Source organism: Pollachius pollachius (assembly GCF_949987615.1).
Source record: "Pollachius pollachius genome assembly, chromosome: 16".
Classification (NCBI taxonomy): Eukaryota; Metazoa; Chordata; class Actinopteri; order Gadiformes; family Gadidae; genus Pollachius; species Pollachius pollachius.
In genome coordinates this window covers 15,419,805-15,441,249 of record NC_136949.1, presented here as the reverse complement: position 1 = coordinate 15,441,249, position 21,445 = coordinate 15,419,805, and the positions used below count along the sequence as shown (strand labels likewise).

The 21,445-nt window shown below is 45.1% G+C and overlaps 2 protein-coding genes across 2 annotated transcripts; both read left to right on the top strand.

Moving 5' to 3' along the window:
• The first annotated feature begins 390 nt into the window (after positions 1-390).
• Positions 391-12,979, top strand: LOC307087969 (uncharacterized protein). Its single transcript, XM_079753684.1, has 5 exons — positions 391-411; positions 3,748-7,496; positions 7,626-9,266; positions 10,168-10,400; positions 12,106-12,979. The coding sequence occupies exon 2, from the start codon at positions 3,766-3,768 to the stop codon at positions 4,483-4,485; it is 720 nt and encodes a 239-aa protein (XP_079609810.1). The 5' UTR covers positions 391-411; positions 3,748-3,765; the 3' UTR covers positions 4,486-7,496; positions 7,626-9,266; positions 10,168-10,400; positions 12,106-12,979.
• A 2,805-nt stretch (positions 12,980-15,784) lies between these two features.
• On the top strand, positions 15,785-20,051 carry pcare2 (photoreceptor cilium actin regulator 2). The gene is made up of 2 exons (XM_079753683.1): positions 15,785-18,576; positions 19,534-20,051. The coding sequence occupies exons 1-2, from the start codon at positions 15,977-15,979 to the stop codon at positions 19,592-19,594; spliced, it is 2,661 nt and encodes an 886-aa protein (XP_079609809.1). The 5' UTR covers positions 15,785-15,976; the 3' UTR covers positions 19,595-20,051.
• Positions 20,052-21,445: the final 1,394 nt, after the last annotated feature.

Below are 21,445 nucleotides of genomic sequence, written 5' to 3'. Positions count from 1 at the left end.
TACAGTGGAACAATACATTAGCAATTTTAGTCAAGATGACCAGCATTATTTGTTCCGTGCGGGGCTGCCATAACAACAGGAATAAAAGACGGGTGTCCTTGCAACAATACTGTGTTGTACACGGGAAAACCAGGGCAGAATGTTGTGGGGCAACCCTCAATCTTCATCCTCTGCCATCCAGCGATGAGGACCGGCGTATGTGGCTAAAGGCGCCGAGGCGGCCGTGTGACGCCGCAGATGCAACTTCCGGGTAGCCGGCTTGGTTTGTTTGGTTTGGTTAGCAGGACGCTTAGCGTCGACCTGCTATCTCGGTTTGTATCTATTTTCCGGTATTTATATCTGCGACCTGTTCTGCATACTCTGTATTGTATTCGCTGTTTCCTTGTTGGAGCTCCGTCTGCATCAACCACGGTAAGCATGGATTCTGGTTGCTCTTGTTCCGCCTTTCTCATGGATAAGATAGCTCTGTTAGAGAAACGTATATATCAGTTAGAGGATGAAAGGGTAGCGAGCATAAAGAAGACAGATGCTCCAGAAAGTACAGAGAAGAGACCCGCCAGGCGGACTCGTACAGCTAACGCTATCGTTAGCAGTGACTCCGTCAAGGCAATCCTGTCGGCAGCACCACTTGCGAGGCAGGCTGCTGTCAGTAGCCTGCCTCGCAAGTCTTTTTCGGGGGTAAAAACGCTAGTCATAGGCGACTCTGTTACACGTAAAGTTAGACTGCACTCACCAGCAAAAATGATTTGCCTACCCGGGGCCAGGGCTCCCGACATTGAAGCTAATCTTAGGGTGCTGGCAAACACCGACACTAGTTTCGACAACATTGTAGTTCATGTCGGCACCAACGATGCTAGGACGAGACGAACTGAGGTCACAAAAAGCAACATAGCTAGGCTTTGTGACTTCACCAGAAAGATGTGTCGGCATCGATTAATCCTCTCTGGCCCTCTACCCAATAAGGGTAATGATGAGCGCTATAGTAGATTATTGTCTCTAAATCGCTGGCTGGCACGATATAGTTCAGAGCAGGGCTTTGGTTTCATAGATAACTAGCCCTCCTTGTGGGGCCGCCCTGGTGTGCTCATGAGAGACAGCCTACACCCTACTGGGTTAGGCGCCTCAATTATGTCAAAAAACATAGATAGATGTCTTAGCCAGGCGTGACTCATCCACTCACAGCACGCTGGGTTGCAGGAGTTTAGCAAACCTGCGCGCAACAGGTAAGGTCGCTTTCATCTAAGGCGCTCTTGGTCCATGATCTTATTGTTGATAATAAGATCGACATAATAGGCCTTTGTGAAACCTGGTTAAAACCTGATTTTTAGCCCTAAACGAAGCTACTCCCCCCAATTACGTCAGCGCTCAAGTATCTAGAGAAATTAAGATAGGTGGTGGAGTAGCCCTGATATCTAATTCTAAGCTTAATTTAAAGCCAAAGAATAGATATATATTCAGATCCTTTGAGGTGCTTGCGTTCTGCTCCTCAGCTCCCCGACAAGCGAAACAAGTTCCAGACTCTTTCGTTTTAGTTGTAGTATACCGTCCCCCAGGACCGTATTCACTTTTTGTTGATGAGTTTTCTGATTTTGCAGCTGATCTGGCTACATATTCAGACAATGTTTTGCTCATTGGGGATTTCAACATTCATGTGAATAACCCGTCTGATGCCCTCGCAAGGGCTTTTCTGTCCATTACAGATACGCTTGGCTTCAAACAGCTTGTCCAGCACCCAACCCACATCGGTGGAAACACACTGGACCTCGTTTTGACCCGCGGTGTAGACATTTCACAGCTAGTGGTCTCTCCCTACACCTCAGCTTTATCAGACCATTTTTTGCTCACTTACCAGGTGGTGGTATCCTGCCCCTGCAACGATCAGCAGGCTACTTTCAGCTGTCGCCGCATCACACCTGCAACCATTACAGCCATGTCAGATGAGTTACCCCATTCACTTGCTCCTCTTTGTAACTATAGGGGTTCTGTGGAGTGCCTTACTGATGACCTCAACGCTGCCCTGCCTGCTGCCATTGATTCAGTTGCTCCGCTCGTAATTAAAAAAAGATCATTGAAAAAACCAGCTCCCTGGTTTAATGCAGAAACGCGCACCCTGAAGCGAAGCTGCAGAATCCTTGAACGCAAATGGCGCTCGACTAAACTTGAGGTCTTTCATCTTGCGTGGCACAATAGTCTGCTCCCCTATAAGGGTGCGCTGACTACTGCCAGGAACGCCTACTTTTCCCGTATCATCAACTTGAATAGAAACAATCCCAAGTTTCTTTTTGACATGGTGAAGAGTCTGACTCAGAATCAGACTGAGACAGTAGGTTCTTCCATCATGGCAGGTGAATTCATGGATTTCTTTGAGAATAAGATTCAATCGATTAGAGAGGAAATTGGTGCTTGCCGTGCAGCTTGTCCTACACATCCTGCGGGGCAGGATGGGGAACTCTGACGCAACTCTCTTGGAGTTCAAGGCAATTCCTCTGGTGGAACTTGAAAAGGTGTTAAAGGCATCGAAACCAACAACTTGTATGTTGGATCCTCTCCCTTCCAAGGTTCTCAAAGAACTTCTTCCCACTGTGGGGCCTGCAATCCTCTCGCTTATGAATCTCTTGCTTTCAACAGGAATTGTTCCCTCCAATTTCAAGGCTGTGGTGATAAAACCGCTACTCAAAAAGCCTGGCCTAGACCCTGAATTAGTCAGGAACTATCGGCCTATATCGAACCTGCCCTTCCTGTCCAAGGTACAGGAAAGGATTGTAGCAAAGCAAATCGTCGATATCTGACGAGGAACAATCTCTTCGAACCTTTCCAGTCAGGGTTCAGGAATTTCCACTCAACTGAAACTGCTGTTACAAGAGTTGTAAATGACATCCTTCTTGCCTTGGATAAAAATACAAGCTCAATGCTTGTGCTGCTGGACCTGAGTGCTGCGTTCGACACGATCAACCATAGCACTCTTCTTCACCGTCTTGAGCACTATGTTGGTTTCGGGGGTACGGCTCTTGGTTGGCTTGAATCGTACCTCACAGATAGAACCCAATTCGTGCTCCATGAGGGTTCAGAATCAAAACACTGCAAACTATGCTTTGGCGTACCACAAGGGTCGCGTCGTCCTTGGTCCATTACTTTTTGTAATCTATATGCTTACCTTGGGCGACGTTATCCGCAGCTTTGGAATTAGTTTCCACTGCTACGCGGATGACACCCAGCTCTTCATTCCTGTAGATTCAGGGAACTCGGCCCAGATCCAGAGGGTTGAGTCCTGTCTGGCTGCGGTGAAGGGCTGGATGTCACAAAACTTCCTTCAGCTTAACACTGGGAAGACAGAGCTGATAATTATCGGCTCGAAGCGGGACCGGAGAGAGTTTGAGGATGTCTCACTGTTGTTGGATGGCCTCGCCATCCCACAGAGTTCATCAGTCAATAATCTTGGTGCATCAGTCAAAAACCCTGCTTTTACTCGGCTTTTACTCTCCCGCTCTCTCTATCCTACCCGCATCTCATTACAAGCAACATAGATTTTTTTTTTTCAACAAGACAACTTGGAAGTTCCAGAAAGTGCCTCAAGTTTTGTTTTCTTCTTTGCGTGGAAGTTAGGCAGCAGAGGGGGGAGAAAAATAGATTGACTGAGCGTTGTAGCCTAAATCACAATGATCAGATACAAAGATGTACTATATACTGTACTATACGTGATCCTTATGAATACCAGCCTCTTGTTCCCGCTCTCTGTCCGCTCCTCAGGAGCCTGGAGGAGGCAGCATGCAGCTTACCGCCGCCTTCCTCTCCTTGTGCACCCTCGTCGTGTTGACCGGCGCCTCCGTACACTCCGACTCCTCTGACCCCTGCCAGGGGCCGACCCAGACGGGCCTCCCCACGGAGTTCCCGGGCTCCAAGCATGCGGTGATGACGGCGTACAGGGAGCACCGGCAGGCTGGGGCGGTGAGGGTCCTGGCCATGGTCCACATGGCCGCGGCCGGGCCGCGGCCATGTGGACCGGCCGCGGCCCGGCCGCCGTGGACTGTGTGCTTTGCTGCTCCGACGGCGGCCGTTGGCTCGGGGAGCTGCTCTGCTGCGTGCGGAGCACCCCACCCTGGCAAGCCCACCTGCGCAGCCGCCTTCCCCTCCCCACCGCTCGTTCTGACTGTCCACAGCCAGGAGAGCCGAGAGGACCACTTCCCTGTCTTCCTCACGGTCTGCATGGCCATGGTCTCCGGCAACCACAGCAACGCTCTCCAGTTCCTGCAGAGCATGGAGCTGTACCTGCTGTGGGGGGTAGAAGGTGGTGCTCTATCTCACCAGCTGCAGCGCGGACTTCCAGGGTGTCCTGGACCACTATGCCCAGGAGGGCTTCCTGGAGGTCATCCCCTGGAGACTGAGGCCGGGGATCCAGGGGGACATCCACCTCAACGGGCAGTTGAGCGTCATGAACAAGTGCATCTACAGGAGCATGTACACGTCACGCTACGTGCTCCTGGCTGACGTGGACCAGCTCTTGGTGCCGTACAAGCACAGCTCTCTGCGGGCGCTGGTGGAGGAGCTGCAGGCTCAGCACCCGCAGGCCGCGGTGTTCAGGGTGGAGACCCACCTGTTCCCCTCTGCAAGGGCCATGCCCAAAGGCTACCAGGGCATGCCAGGCCGAGACCTTCTGGAGCAGGTCTACCGGGAGCCCATCAGGGAGAACGACTTCCGCTCCTCCAAGATGGTGGTCAACCCGAGGCTTGTAGTTCAAACGGCCATGTTTGAAGTCCTTAAAAACTATGGGGAGACGGTTGACGTTCCATCGAGCATGGCCGGGGTCAGGCAGGTCAAACCATCCGAGGAAAACAATGAGGATGCAAATGGGATAAATCTGATCCTGGACACCAGAATAGGGGAATTTAAAGATCTCCTCAAACCAAAGTCAATGATGTTGTTAAAAAGACGATGAAGAAGGCAGGACATGGATTAATTGTGTAGCATCTACAATAGCTGCTATCTTTGCTTTACACGGGGAATGGGTTAGCCTAGTGATTGTAATACTTGCACTTGGTTCTATGAACATCTTTACTGTACCGACAGCGATATATTGTTTCACTTCTTATGACAAATGTACTTATTGTAACAAATGCACTTATTGTAAGTCGCTTTGGATAAAAGCGTCTGCTAAATGCCCTAAATGTAAATGTAAATTAAGGCATTGAGTTCAGGTATAAAGTGAGACATAGTTAAGTATTGGGTTAGAGTTGGTATTGATGTTGGCAGTTAATGCATTAGCTATTCCTCTGCTGACATATACTTTTCTTGTAAACATCCATTTCAGACATCTGAAACCTTGCATGGCGGCATTCCAGTATTCTACTTGTTCTTCCAAAAGTAGCCTTCTTTTAAATGCTTTGCACTATGTCCATTGAATCTATTTATCCTCCTGAGACCCAGCACTAATAAAAGTAATGTAAAATCTCTTAATATTATTAATTAAACAATTCAATATTGATTGTTTTAGAACTTTTCTTTCTGTATACATTTTCTACACAATTATTTTGTTTGTTATTTTGTTTAAAATAATGGCAAAAACAAGAGCCAAAATTATCTGTCTAAGACATTCATATTATAATAAATCAATTAAATCATATTACACAAAATAAGAAAATTACACAATTCCTAAAGAAATTGTGCTTTGGAGGAGGTTCAGAAACGCTAAACAGCTTATCGAGGCTTGATGTAAGCCTTACTAAACAAACCAAATGAATGATTAGTAACTTATAATCACTTAAAGAGGTGGTTCTCAATTATTTTCTGTCGTTCCCCCCCCCTAGGAGACAGACATTTTTTACATTTTTTACTTTTGAGAACCTGCTAATATTTATTTATTTATCTGTATAAAACCACTGTATGAGTTGCTGGCACCAGCATCCTGCATACAATCACCTTATTATCAAAATAGATTAATACAATTAGCTGAGATAACATCTGCAACAACTTATACAATTTCCAAGTTCAGTTTATTAACGCAATTTGTAATGTTTAAACAAGACTGCTAAGTCTTTGTGAATCTCAAAACAGAGAAACAAGAGCAAATGATTCACTGGGGTTTGCATTTAATTAAAAATATTTTTAAACAGTAAACATTGGTCACTTGTCAGCTTCATCAGCTTATTCCCTTTGAAAAATATATGACTTATAAACATTTCTTTTTTGTGTGCAACATTTGCAACAATATTTAAAATTTACATATACAATTTGCATGTACTTTCCCTGAACATAACACAAGACAATAAAAAAGCCTTCAACCCTGAAACATTTGAAACTGGCAGCTACATCAGTTTGAGTAATTTTTATATAACACAATTAACCTTCACAATTCTTTCAAATTTATTTGTCTGTTTTATATGAACACATTCAATTTTTAATACACAATATACACTATACACAATTATACAATTTGCTGTCTATTTTAGTGGCTGCAGTGAGCCCTTTTTGCACTGCACATCCTTTCAAATCTGGGCTTCAAACTTGATACTGCTCTTAACTCTTGCTCAATGTTAAGCTGGGACCTGTACTTTGTTTTGAATGCAGCAACAGTGGAAAAGCCCATCTCACAGAGATAGGATGTGGCAAAGGGTAGTACTTTAACCCCCCTCTGACGTTTCCCCTCTCTGAAACTTCTCCATCTCTCCTCCTCCATGAGCATTACACTCGCGTTGTAGGCCTACTTCTACTGGGTTGATTAGTTTGAGCACTGCTGCTACCCAGTGGCTTGAGGCTTGTTCATATCATTCATTCAAGCATGAATAAAGACACCAAGTCCCTCTGTCATGAATTTGTAAGATCAAAATTCTGGTAAAACTTCTGACCCTTGGTATTATTTTTATTTAAAATTCAAATAAAAAAAGTTACTTATATATATATGTGTGTGTGTGTGTGTGTGTGTGTGTCTCTGTATGTATAATGATTGTTTATTTATTTCTTATTTGCTATGATTTTGCCTTGTTTCTTTCATGTTTATGTTTAATTTCAGACATGGACTCTGTACTGCAGAGTGGACTACAGTGAGACAGATCTCTACTCTGAATTGATGTGAGTGTCCTGCACTGGGACAACATTAGGAGCAGCTGGTACCGCCATCTATCCGTTATCTGTCCATAAGTCTCATTGTTTGCCTACTTATTAGCACTTCCGATGGTTTGGTCTTCAAGTGGGTAGGTTTTTTGCACTGTTGTGTAAGTATAATTATGTTTGTTTTTGCATTAACTACTTCCTCATCCCTGTATAAAACTCTGCCATCATTTGGCAGTCGGCTGAGTTTCATCTCATTATACCCAATGCCCTGATTCTTAACTCAGATTACTTATTTCCTGCATCCAGTCTCTTTGTCTCCAACACAGATTTCCCATTTTCACGTTGGCCGCCCACCAAACACATCCGGGTGGCAAGGTGAATGTCTAGGTCTGGCGCCATGTGACCATCCTGCTCATTGTGCTCAATCTGAGCTATAGCAGGGACCACAAGAGGTGCCTACACATTGTCCAAACTTCATGTGTTTAGTGTAGTTTTATGAATGTGTTGTCAAGGTATGACTGAGACAGGTTTTTGTGTGTGTGTGTGTGTGTGTGTGTGTGTGTGTGCCTGTGTGTGTTTAGGTTGGCTGTATGCATGAAGCTCGGACCTGGAGATCCATGTTGCTGGGGGGTTAAGCTGTGGAAGAGGCCTGGGGCCCAGAGGTGACGGTGAACACGAGCGTGCTGAACCCTGATGGTTTACCTCGTATCCGTGACAACGTCATGATTGGCCACGTTTCATCTCCAGGACTTCTGGATCAGAGATGAGACACTGCCTAATGTCTAAAAGATACTGGGCTATAGAACTTTTTTATGACTGATTCTAGAAGTGTAGTTTTGAAAGCAGAGAAAGAAAATATATATGTCTGTTTTTCAGTTTTAACAGCAGTGTATCCCCATCTGATCCACTGATGTATGAACACTTCACAGGGCATGTCACACATTCACCCTGTTTTGCACGCTGGGGCTCATCTACTACCCACAGGGGGCTCAGAAGCATGTAGGCATCTTTAGAAGAGACGTGTAAACTAGGGAAAAGAGAAAGCAGTAGTAGAGTTGGGTTGTTTCTCTTTCTATCTATGTATCTATACAGCTGAAAATTGTATTGTTAAATTGTTAGACATAGAATTCTGGGTTCAGTTACATGTACATTACCATGATATGTCAGAGATCAAAGGTACAATACGTAACAAATGTACCTTACTAAATCATAACATTTCCATTATATGTAATAAGAGATTAAAGGTACAATATGTAAAAAAACGTACCGTACTAAATCATAACATTATCATGATATGTAATAAGAGCTTAGAGGTACAAGATGTAACAACTGTTACTTGTTGTTATGCCTGCACATTCAGTGCTGGACACCTTATTAGGAATGTTTGGCTTGGTTACACTTGTAACCAACAATGAAGATTGGGCCCCATCACACACCCTGTATACATTTATCTGTAGCACCTCCTAAAGTATTGGAACGGCAGGGCCAATTTCTTTGTTTTTGTTGTTACTAAAGACATTTGGGTTTAAGATCAAAAGATGAGTATGAGACAAGAGTTCAGAATTTCAGCATTTATTTGCTGGTATTTACATTTAGATGTATTAAACAATTTAGGATATATCACAGTTTGTATTAGACCACAGCATTTTTTATGTGAACAAAAGTAAAGGAACATGTGACTGACCGGTGTTTCTTGTTGCCCAGGTGTTGCCTCTGAGGTTGATTTATCAAAGATTAAATAGCTCTGCATGACTAGTCTAAGTTTTTTGCCTTTTTTCAACCTGTAAAGAGTCCACGGTAAACCAACATGAAGACCAGAGAGCTGTCTATAGGAGAAAATGAAGCCATTTTGAAGCTGAGAAAAGAAGGAAAATCAATCAGAGCCATTGGACAAACATAAGGCATTGCAACCAGAACAATTTGGAATGTCCTGAAAAACATGGAAACTACTGGTGACCTGAGCAACAGACATTGAATAGGTCGACCAAGGAAAACAACAGTAGTTGATGGCAGAAATATTGTGAGGGCTGTAAAGAAAACACCAAAAACATCAGCAAGTGACATCACAAACGACCTCCAGAGTGCTGGGGTGAAGGTATCACAATCCACTGTTAGAAGAAGACTGCAAGAGAATAAATATAGAGGCCATACCACAAGAGGCAAACCACTCATCAGCAGTAAGAATTGGAAGACCAGATTGGAATTTGCAAAGAAGTAAAGAGGTGAGCCAAAAAACTTCTGGAACACAATCTTATTTACTGATGAGACCAAGATTAATCTCTAGCAAAATGATGGGAAGGCCAAGTGCGGAGAATGAAAGGAACTGCTCTTGAGCCGAAGCATACAAGCTCATCTGTGAAGCATGGAGGAGGTAATGTCATTGCTTGGGCGTGCATGGCTGCTTCTGGAACATGCTCATTAATATTTCTTGACAATGTAACTGATGATGGTAGCAGCAGAATTAATTCTTAAGTATACAGAAACATTTTGTCTGCCAATTTACGTAGAAATGCATCCAACCTCATCGGGAGGAGGTTTATCATGCAACAGGACAATGAGCCAAAGCACACGGCCAACAAGAAGAATGAGACAGTGATGTCCATGGGTCGCAGGCTTGAGGCAGTTACTGCAAGCAAGGGTTATGCCACCAAATATTAAAGTTATTTACCTTAAGATTTTTTGTTCCTTTACTTTTGCTCAACTAAAAATGCTGTTGTCTAATAAAAACAGTGATATATCCTTAGTTGTTTAATACATCCAAATGTAAATACCAGCAAATTAAAACTGAAATTCTGGACTCTTCTGGTCTCATACTCATATTTTGATCTTAAACCCAAATGTCTTTAGCGAACAACAAAAACAAAGGAATTGGCCTTGCCGTTCCTTTTCTTTACAACTCGACCGCTGAGTATACTGTAACTGTGATAGGACACAGAGGCAGCAGAGAGTCATGTTTCCCGAAGCTCCGCTAAGCATTGGAAAAAACTACTTAATTCATTGTTCAGATCTACTTTATTTTATTTTATGTCATAATCATAATACTTAACAATATATCGTTTGTTTCCGTCGTCCTCCATCGCTTGATTCAACAATACATTTTGGCACTTTTTATGACTCTTCAAGAGTCCACAAACGCGCCTGCCACCCATGCACCCCTTAACCCCGAGATGCATCCGGACGGACGGTGCGGACAGAGACGGAACAAGAACCAGTCGCCATGGAGGCGAGCTGCGCATGCGTCGGCCACCCGTGCACCCCTGAGCCCAGAAATGTGTCCGGACGGACGGTGCAGACAGAGATGGAACAAGAACCAGACACTCTGATTATAGGAGACTCAACCATCAAGGATACAACCGGTAAGAAGATCAAAACATGCTACTTCCCAGATGTGATGGTTAGTGATACCAACCAGAAACTAGCCACAATCATATTGGAAAACCCAAAAAACTCTAAAACTCTTGTGGAAACTGTGACACATCTAAAGCCATCCACCTGTTGCCTTGATACTATACCTACCAACCTCTTTAAGAATTTTTTCGACTGCCTACCAATAGACATATTGCAGAGAGTTAACAACTCTCTCCAGTCAGGCAATTTCCCAAAAGCTTTGAAAACTGCAGTTATTAAACCCCTTTTGAAAAAGCGGAGCCTAGATGCCTCTATTATTAACAACTGCAGACCAATATCAAATCTACCCTTCATAAGTAAAATCATTGAGAAAGTTGTCCTCCAGCAACTTAATCACTTCCTGGCATCAACTGGTTGCTATGACACCTTCCAATCAGGATTTCGACCCCTGCACAGCACTGAGACCGCCCTCAATAAAGTTGTAAACGACATCCGTCTTAACACAGACTCTGGCAAAACCTCAATACTAATGCTACTAGACCTCAGTGCTGCATTCGACATTGTAGACCATACAATACTTTTGACCAGGTTAGAAAACTAGGTGGGGCTTTCAGGCACAGTCTTAAATTGGCTTTAGGTCCTACCTACAAAATAGGAACTACTTTGTTTCCATTGGCGACTTTGTATCGGAATCAACCAACGTAACATGTGGAGTCCCACAAGGTTCGATCTTAGGACCCTCTTTATTCAACATCTACATGCTCCCACTAGGGCAAATCATGCAAGATAACAATATTAACCATCATTGCTATGCTGATGACACGCAAATCTATGTATCGCTATCACCAAATGACTATCGGCCCATAGATCTGCTGTGCCAGTGCATTGAGCAAGTCAAAGACTGGATGTGCCAAAATTTCCTTCAACTAAATGAGGACAAAACTGAGATAGTTTTATTTGGTACTAAAACGGAAAGGCTTAAGGTAACCCAACACCTTCACTCTCTGTCCCTAAAAACCTCAATCAAAGCCAGAAATCTAGGGGTTATCATGGATTCAGATTTACATTTCGACAGTCACATCAAATCACTTACAAAATCTGCATATTATCACCTTAAAAATGTAGCAAGACTTAGAGGGCTCATGTCAACCGAAGACTTACAAAAACTTGTACATGCCTTTATCACTAGTAAGCTTGATTACTGTAATGGTCTCCTTACAGGTCTCCCAAAAAAAACTCTTAAGGAAACTTCAGCTTGTTCAGAATGCTTCTGCTAGAGTTCTAACAAAGACCAACAAATTTGAACATATTACACCAATTCTTAAATCGTTACATTGGCTTCCTGTAGGTCAGAGAATTGATTTGAAAATCATGTTGCTAACCTATAAATCCCTACATGGATTTAGAGCCAAAATATTTAACTGATATGCTTCCACTACATAAGCCTTCTAGACCACTAAGATCTTCTGAGACCAATCTGTTAGTTATCCCCAGAGTAAACACGAAACATGGGAAAGCAGGATTTAGTTACTATGCAACAAATAGCTTGATTAAACTCCCTGAGGATTTACAACTTGCCCCAACTCTGACCACTTTTTAAACAAGACTGAAGATTTTCATGTTTGCTTTAGCTTTCTGCCAAATCTTAAATACAATGCACTTTAAAAAAAAAAAGGCATTTTTAACTTGACCTTTACTTTCTATTTTTACCAGAGATATACATGATCTGAGAAAGGATAAGGTCGAGAGACCCGAGTTCTGTCTGGGTTGGAGTCCCAGAATCTGGGTTCTCTGGCCCAGAGAAAGGCCCAGAGAAAGGACCAAGTTCCTTTAGGTCGGGTTGGAGTACCATAGAGAATGTTGACCTGATCTTAAACACATTGCAAAATGCTTTTTTAACTTTGCCTTTATTTCCATCTATTTTACTCATTTCTTGCATATGTTTTCTTTTCTATTATTTAATTTTATTTAATTTTATTGTATGACAATGTTTATATATGAAGCACTTTGAGTTTGCCTTGTGTATGAAAAGTGCTATATAAATAAAGTTGCCTTGCCTTGCCTTTTAGTCATGAAATCCTGTAGACATGTGTCCCTCCTCATGTTGAGCAAATGTTCCTAGGGAACCCAGAACCTGTAACAAAATGGTGGCTGGACCACCAAATTAGCCCAATCAATGTTAGATGCCAAAAGATCGGGTTAACTTGAGACAATCATCACCAAACTTTGTGTACTTAGAGAAGCATATGTCAAGTTAATCAGGGTGAACTTCAAAACTTCAAAATTGGACAATAGGGGGCGATACAGCCATCAAATGAAAACTTTAAAGAATCATAACTCCTCAGCCTTTTGACGCACGGTCATGGAAGTTTGTTCGTCCATCACCAGATTCATGCTGAGTCTATTCCAGCGTTGTCAACCTGTGCAAACAAAAAAGGTCTTAATGGTCTTGATCAGGGTCCTCATGGTCTGGGGCTGGGTGAGGCTGCACACCTGTTACACATTGAGTAATCAGTGTGCACAGACCTTCTTTATCTATTTTTTGTGTATGTAAATATCTTGATATACACTGGCTTTCAAGGTGGATGCTATCCTGTCCTTAATGGCAGAAAGGCAGCAGGTCTTCAGGACTCAATGAGACATACAACTGGGAATAATCTGCATTACAGGGGTGTCACGGTTCGGTATGTACCTTGGTTTTGAAGTAACTGTACTGTACAGGACGGTTTGGTCATAGTTAAAGGTCCCAAGGCATGCCAGATGTGGTGTGTTTAACCGCTACAAGCCGTTTTGGAAATCGGCCCCTCATGACATCACAGGTAGGCATGCCATGGGACCTTTAAGGGGAATATTTTAATAAACTGCTTGTTTGTCAACAACGGAGAATGGCCATAGATCAGCAGCAATGAAAACACCAATAAACTTGGTTATGGTATTTCTGAATTCCCAGACAGGGGTTGTTGAAATAGTGTCCTGAGCTGGGTTTGCACAGCTGCTTTTTTTTCAGAGCAACCATGATAGTAACACCTGGATGGTGCCTTTTCAAATGCATGTGCATGTTAAAGTGCTGTACGTAGACACGGAGAGCCCTCTACGTAGCCGGAGAGCCTGTTGGAGACCCTCTCCGTAGCTTATGTGTGCATCCAATATTTTTTAACCATCCGTCTACGCCATAGACCTATTGGTCAATGCAATGGAGGCGGCAGCGGCTGTGATTGGTCCTCTAACAAAATCATTTCCGGAATCACTTCTCCGGTTTGACTTTGCACCTTAATTACTTTGTACATTGTTTACTTTGCACCGCGGTCAACCTCTGTAACCACACCGAAGTGCCTGTACCGTGACGGTTTGGTACAAATACGTGTATGATTATACCCCTAATGATACAGGGGTGAAGGGGCTACAGTTACAAACTAAACCAAAGAGGGCCAAGGACTGAGCTCTGTTGGACACCACATGACATGAGAGCAGTTGAAGAATACAAATGATCAACAGTGAATTTGAACAGGTAGAAAGACTAGCTTTTAGCGGAGTAACAATAGCGGCAGTGGACGACAGGGTGGCAATACAATTCCTAAAATAAACCAAGGATAAAACGACAGCTACATTGTACGTTGAATCGCACCAACACTCGCGCGTGCACCACCAGATGTCACACTGCAAGAGTTCCATTAATTGGCGATATAATGTCATTCATATATAGTAATTCTGTGGAAGGAAACCCTGGCCGGTTGTACAAGGTTTGGATCTTAATTGATATTCTCGACTTTTCTCAACAACTAACTCTGTTCATACTGTTTTTATTTTGTTTGGTTAATTTAGTTGCTCAAATAAATACAATCTCAAGACATAAAGCTGTGCAGTTTCTGTGTGAGTACAATGATTTATGGTGGAATTGGCTGGAATATTGGAAGCAATTGGCGTTTGTGTTTTCCTTGACATTTATACCATCAATTGATGTTCAAAAGGCACAATGATGATGGCAAGTGTATGCAGCATCACCTGGCAGAGTCTGGTTAGTCTCTTGGGCTGGGTGAGGATTCATAAAGAGTAATCAGTGTGCACAGGTTAAACCACTCATCAGCATACAAACTCAGGAAGTTCTCCTAGAAGGCAACATGGAGCACCAGGCCATGTATCATTATCAACATACCTTTACATAAACCGTCTTTCTACACCCGTCCTTTTTCTTGAGGAGTCCAATGAAGGTCACCTAGATGGATTGTGGCAGCCACCTAGGTGGGATTTAGCACAGGCATTGCTACACAGTGTAGCCGCTACACTCCCTTATGATGCAGCTTCTCTCCGGTTGTTAGTTGCATGGGTGAAAGGGTAACGCAGGATCGTCTCCGGGGTTTATCCGGAGTTCACGTGTGAAAGGCCACCTAGAGTACGCCCTTGAGCTGAGATGCAAGGGGGATCATCTGAAATCTCGCCTAGGGCAACAAATGGGTCAGGGCCGGCCCTGCAGTGGCCCATCACTCGTTACTTTATCGAGAACTAACTCAACTAGTTGCAGCGTGGCTGCAAGGGGTCTTCTGGTCAATGACATTGATTTATGACATAATTATGGTTCTGCTGTAGAATTATGTAGCGTCATCCTGTGACGCTTCTGCCAATCGTAAACAAAACCGGTCCGGTCACCCAGATGACAACAGATGGCAGGAGGTTGTGTAAGTTCACGGTAAACGGAAACTTTATTTTATTTATTTAATTGCAGGGGGCAATTTTAGGTAAGGCACGATATAGAATCCGACCAAAGGAAGTCTGATATAGATTTTGAAAAAAAAAAGATGAAATGCATTTGTTTTTAATATATCAGTGGAACAGACCATCCCCCCCCCCCCCCCAGAGCCATGATTTATTATTTTAACACTTTGACTAAGCTTTTGCATCCCTTTTGTTTTGTGATACCATTTCATCGACTTCAATAACAGCCACTTAGGGACTCAATAGTAGTAGCCATAAAACAATTGACATGGTTTCAGCTGACTTTGTTGGATCCCAGTAAGTTACTCATCAATGAAGAAAAGAAGTGTGGATTGCTTCTGTCATAAGTGAACTTGTTGCCTGGAAACCATTGTAATGGAGTTAAGCTAAAAGAGGCACCTGGTAAACAAGCTTTAAATACAGTAATGAGCTTAAAGAGTGTGTGTGTGTGTGTGTGTGTGTGTGTGTGTGTGTGTGTGTGAGTGTGTGTGTGTGTGTGTGTGTGTGTGTGTGTGTGAATGCACGGGTGCTGATGGACTTAGCGTGAGCATCTGTGTGTGTCTTCTATCCGTCTTATCCTGTGAGCTCCCGGCCGAGGGTTCTGCATCGACAAAGCCAGAACATCGGGCAGCCTCTAGAAACCAGCCCGGCTCGCAGGGGCCAACGACAATATACAAAAGGGGCTAAACACCCATTTTTGGGGTCCTCACAAGTCACACTCGGCAGGAGACCGGCCGGTGAGTGAACATTGTTTGTGAAATATTGTGTTGGTCTGTGGAGCTCGGCTGACCTAACTAGATAAGCTAACACGTTTGGGTGATCGGGAGCATAAGCTTTTTCAAGTTTTCCTGTTCTGAGTCATTAGGAAGTGAGAATGGGCAGTTCTCCCTCCAAGGGAAAGCTACTCCCAGGCCCTGAGGCTAAACCGGCTATTCAGGCTGTAGAGGATGTGGAAAAAGCAGAGAAGAAGACATGCTTAAAGACGGACACGCATAGTGAAGAGGTTGAACTACCCCACAGACAAGATGTGCTACTCTCGACACCAGAGGATTCCAAAGAAGAAGATCCACCTCCCTCAGCCGACCCTGATGTTGCGACCGTGGAGACCACAGAGAGTGTTGCAGAGATGGACTCGCCACCACCGGGAGAAATCGTGTGTAAGGAGATTGTAACAGATTCCACGCCGCTGAAGACGGAGAAGAAAAGAAGGCCTAAAGGCGCAGAGAAGAGACCACGGACAGAGAAGCAGAGGAAGGCGTCCTGTGGTATGAAAGTGGACCTGCCTCCGCACATGGTGCGAGCCCACCAGGCGGCCTACGCCTACCTCAACCCCAACATCGCCAAGTTCAACACCCTGCTGGGCCTGCTGGACCAGGCCGCCCAGACACACCTCTCCCTGCAACCCATGATGGGCATCCTGGTGCATCGCTTTGAGGAGATCAACCAGGCCCTGGAGGAGATGGCCGAGGAGGGCGAGCTGATGATGAGGGAACACGGTGACTATATGGCCTGGCCCGCGACCGGTAAGACCGCCGGCCCATACGTCACGCCTGCCGACATGACCCACGTCCCTGACCCACCTCCGGACCTCCTGCAGCAGCTGCTCCAGCACTCCACGGAGCAGATGAAGCTGGTGGGAAGCTCCTTCCAGGCCTTGGGGAACGCCACCCTGGAGGAGGAGGTGGATTACTTCGCCTCCCTCTCCAGGCTGCTGTCAGACAAGCTGCGCACCAAGCGGGCAGCGGAGGGGCGGCTGGTGCAGGTGTTGCTGCACGTGGAGCAGGCGACCGTGAAGGGTTTCCACGGTGACGACATCACCACGACCAGCGAGGACAGCGGCATCGGCGGCGAGAACGAGTCCATGGCAGGGTCGGAGAGGCACCGCTGCCGACACCGTGGCGGCAGCGGCGGCTCGGGGAGCTGTGGGTCTATGGGCAACGTCCGGGCCTTGCTCGACAGTCCGCCCAATCCCTTCCAAAACCACGGGGGCCTTGAAGATGAAGAAATGGAAGAAGAAGAGGAGGAGGAGGAGGAGGAGGAGGAGGAGGAGGAAAATGAAGAGGAGGGGTATGGCAGGCCAGTGAGGAAGAGGTCCAACTCTTCGCCCCCGGATCCCAGCCGACCGCTTGCCAACGTGGCCTCTGAACACCCTCAGCACAGGCGACCCCTGACCGCGGTGAGCTCCACCCAACCAAAACGCCGTGCATCCGCCGGCGGTTCTGAGCCAATCAAGGAGCTTCAACAGAGCCAAAGAGACTTGGACCTGCGGATGAGGAACAGGAGAAGGGGCAGGGGAGACGGTGGACCCACTGAGCCTTACTGTAACACGTCCAGGGGACAGCGACAGCGCTCTCTAAGTGGCTCCGGTGCAGATAGGGGTGCCTTTCAGCTCTCTGATGGACTACCAGTGGCAGGGTACGTCCCCCGTCCCCCAGGACGCAACTCTGTGAGGCGGCTGATCAACACGTTCAGCCAAGGGGTGGACGGGCGGCCGGGTCAGCAACTGGCCAACATCCCGCCTCACATCAAGAGGCCCAGGAGGAGCGGTGCCCTAATTCTGCCAGACATAGGAACTGCAGACAAGATCAGCAATGGCAACAACAACAACAACAGCTGGCCAGACAGCAAGGACGACCTGGACGTGGACAGCCTACCGCCCCCCCCACCAGAGGTTCTGATGGATGACTCCTTCCAGAGCACCGGTCAGAACCCCGGAAGACCCGTCACGTTCCCGAGGACCAGGCTGTCCCAGCGGTTGAGAGCTTCCGGGCAGAATGTCAGCGTGCTTCCAAACCGTGCCACCGTGAGTCAGAATTCAGCCAAATCTACTAAGGCCACCAAACCGGAACCAGAGGAAGACCTGGACGACGACGTGGATCCAGAGAGAGTGACGTCCTCCACTCTGTACCAGCAGGCCCAGAAGATAATCCACCTGCGCAACGTGGCCGGTTCCCCCACCAGGAGGCGCCAGCACCTCCGTCAGCTGGACGCAGTGCCTCCGCGTGGCCACCGCGCAGCAGCCCCCCTGCATGAGACCGGGTTTATTCAGTGCACCCCGCCCGTGACAGCACCGCCAGTCTCCAGGGTACGCCTACCGCCATCGTGTCCCTCTGTGCACCACCGGTACCCCAGCTCCCCCCAGACGGTGGGGTTGTCCCGACCGAGCTCGCCCAGAACGGCGGCCTCATCAAGGCCGAGCTCCCCCAGGACGGTGGTGTCGGCCGCTGACAACAACGACAGCGAGGAGATCGTTCCAATGGTGGCCTTCAGCACCGCCCGCTCCGTCTTCTGTCAGAAGGAGAACCAGAGGGAACGTGATTGGACCCCCTCCTCCAGCTCCACCCTGCCCAGACTCTGGGGAGACCCAGCCAGGGGCCGGCAGGCCGCACGGGGGGAGGCTGGGACAGTCTCCAGACGCACCCAATCAGAACAGAGACCCTGTGTCAATAGCCAATTAGGGATGGACGCTAGAAGGTATGTTGAAGTGAACAAATCGAAACAAAGGGGAATCACTCCTTCATTATCACTATAATTACACCAGATGCCAGCCATACTAAAGTGGTTCATGATGATTGGAGCTAAGAGAATGGTTCATGATAAGATAAGATACACAGACTTACAGGACGTAAAAGATTCAAATCAATATTATATTTTATTATATTCTTATATCTTAATAATGTTATTATTCTAGAACTTCGTAAAATATTCATGAACTTCGAATATATGTAACAACAACAGTTTGATGGTGTATTCTAAATCGTATAACTGCCGAAATAGAAGCATGCGTGCATGGCTTGCCTTGCCTTCAGTATGTTTATAATTCCAGGACCATAGGTCAAGATGGAAAGAGAGAGAGCATCAATACCTGAACAATACTCAAAAAAACCAAATCTCTGAGATTATTTTGTAACCAGTTCCTTTTTATTTGTTGATACGAGATCGGCCCACTATAGACCTAGCCACCACCACCTCCAGCCCCACCACCTCCACAACCACAACAAACTCTACCAGCTTCCAAAAGAAAAGAATGTCCATTGTTTGCTAACATTTCAGAATGTTGCAACATATTCTTTCAATTGTCTTCTTTGTTCCACGTAGGCTATTTAATTCCTCATAATCCGGTTATACGAGACCTTTAACTGATCAAACGTGTTTCACACAGGTCTTCCAACAAACGTACTAGTAACAGTGAGTAACTAAGTAAACAGAAGATCAGCAGCTGTTGGCTATAGTCCTGCCAGTCATTTCTTTATTGATGTAAAGAAATGGTGTTCATGAAGGCTATTGGAGACAGAATGCGCAGTAGAGTTTCGCTTCATGCCAAGGAGGGATATCAGATTATAATCCCAAAACAGATTAACCCTGTTCCCCCACTCACCCTGTAATCCTCTTTCACTAAACCCACTTCCTGTTACCTTGTCTCTCCCGTAGGACCAGCAGTCCTTCGGGGAGCAGAGGAGAGTGCCCTTTGGATTTTGGTGCCTTTTCCTGAGTCTCCTAGAGAGCATACACCTGTATGCACACCCGTACGTGTCTACGCGTGCCTCCGAGTCCGTGCGTATGCCTGCGTGCATGGCTGTATGTGTTTGCGAGTGCGCGTGTTTGTGCTTGCATGTGTGTATGTGTGAGGGAGCGTTCAAAGAGATTATAGATTAACAGTTCTTTGAGGTTAAAGTCCTTTCTCTTCCATTTAAGCCTCCTTCTTGACGCATGTCAGAGAAACACAGAAACCAACGTTTGAATGGGTTAGGGTTAGTGATTATTCACCATGTTTAACACACTAAAGAGACTGGAGAAAGGAATCAAATAACCTCCATTTTATTTGTTATTTGACCCGATATATACAATTTTGTAACCGTATCTCTGGTTCACTTTGTTTATTTGTGTGGTTTTGGGATCATGTTGAAGCCCATCTCAGTTTTTTATCAACCCCTCCGGTTTGGACAAATTAGCTTGAATTGTGTTGGTTTGTTTGTTTGTTAATCGTTTTACTCTCTCACACAATTAAATAAAAACTAAAGAAATAAAATGTGAATCCTACTTAAAATGTCTATGTTAACTTCTGAGATTGTTAGTCCATTTTCAGGAAGTTGAAAGGCGAGAGACATTCGGCCTTATCAAGTATTCTAACAGAACAGGTTCCACAGCAAAATATCTCATTACAACAACATATCCCATGGAATTTAATCAAAGTTGATCTAATCTGAACAATTTTGGAAAGTACCAAGCATTTCTCAAAGCCTAAGTAGGCCTTTAGTGCTAAAAATACACAAAATGTAAACCGCTTTAGAGAACTTATCAGGTCAACTCCCGCCACCTGCATCGATGCTCCCATAATTGCCAGTTATAAAAAACCCTCTTCTCAAGGCAAAACACTTTAAAAAATACATGGTGATGCGAATAATAAGCTTACAATGACAACACACATAATGGTTCAAGAATGTAAACAAAGTCAACATTTTGAGATTCAAATCACAAGAGTGCCCCAACCAAGAATGCATTAAAAAATGTAGTCGTGGATTAAAACGTTAAACAGTAATCCATAAACAGTTAACATAATAATGAGTCTGAGTCGACCACTAGTGGCTAGATTCTGGTTCTTCAGCGCCCTCTGTTGGCCTTTTCAGGGACTTTTGTGTCTGGATAGCCATTAATATCAAGTTAGGGAAAACTAGGATGAATACATATACCGAGCTGGTTCCATAGAATTCTCAACAACAAAAAAATGAGGCCTACACTGCAACAACGTTAAGCAGATATGAAACGTTTTCTATATGCATTGCATTTATGTATGCTGACAAAATATGTAGGCCAAACATATCAAAACCTGTGCTCTCGCATGAACTGTAACACATCGTAGCACGTCGTTCGCATGTCCTTTAGGCCTACATATTTCTCCTCTAGATGGTGACAAAGGAAAAACAAAAGGTTGCAAGTTTCAGGTGGATGAAGATGTAGGGGTGAGAGGAGAACTCCTCGCGGCCAAGGTTATATCTAACGCACACCTTTTAGGTGGGTGCATTAGAGCTACTTGCTACTTGCTCTAAATCCTTTTGACGACCATCTTGTTGAGTTTCCTTAAGTAAAGTTTTGACCTAGCATGGTAGCTTGTTAAAATACCTGGCAAGGTGTAACACATTGTAACGACTATAAGACATGTTCTTTAATTAAGGTTAGCAGATTTTTCTAATGAAAACAGGGAAATGTATAGTTTGACGGTATTCATATCCACGGAATGCCTTTGGACCCTATGCCTACCCTGAATTATATCAGTGTATACCCCGGCTGCAGAATATCCTGGGTTCTCCCTGAATGTGCATTGTATTTTGCAAATATTGTGATT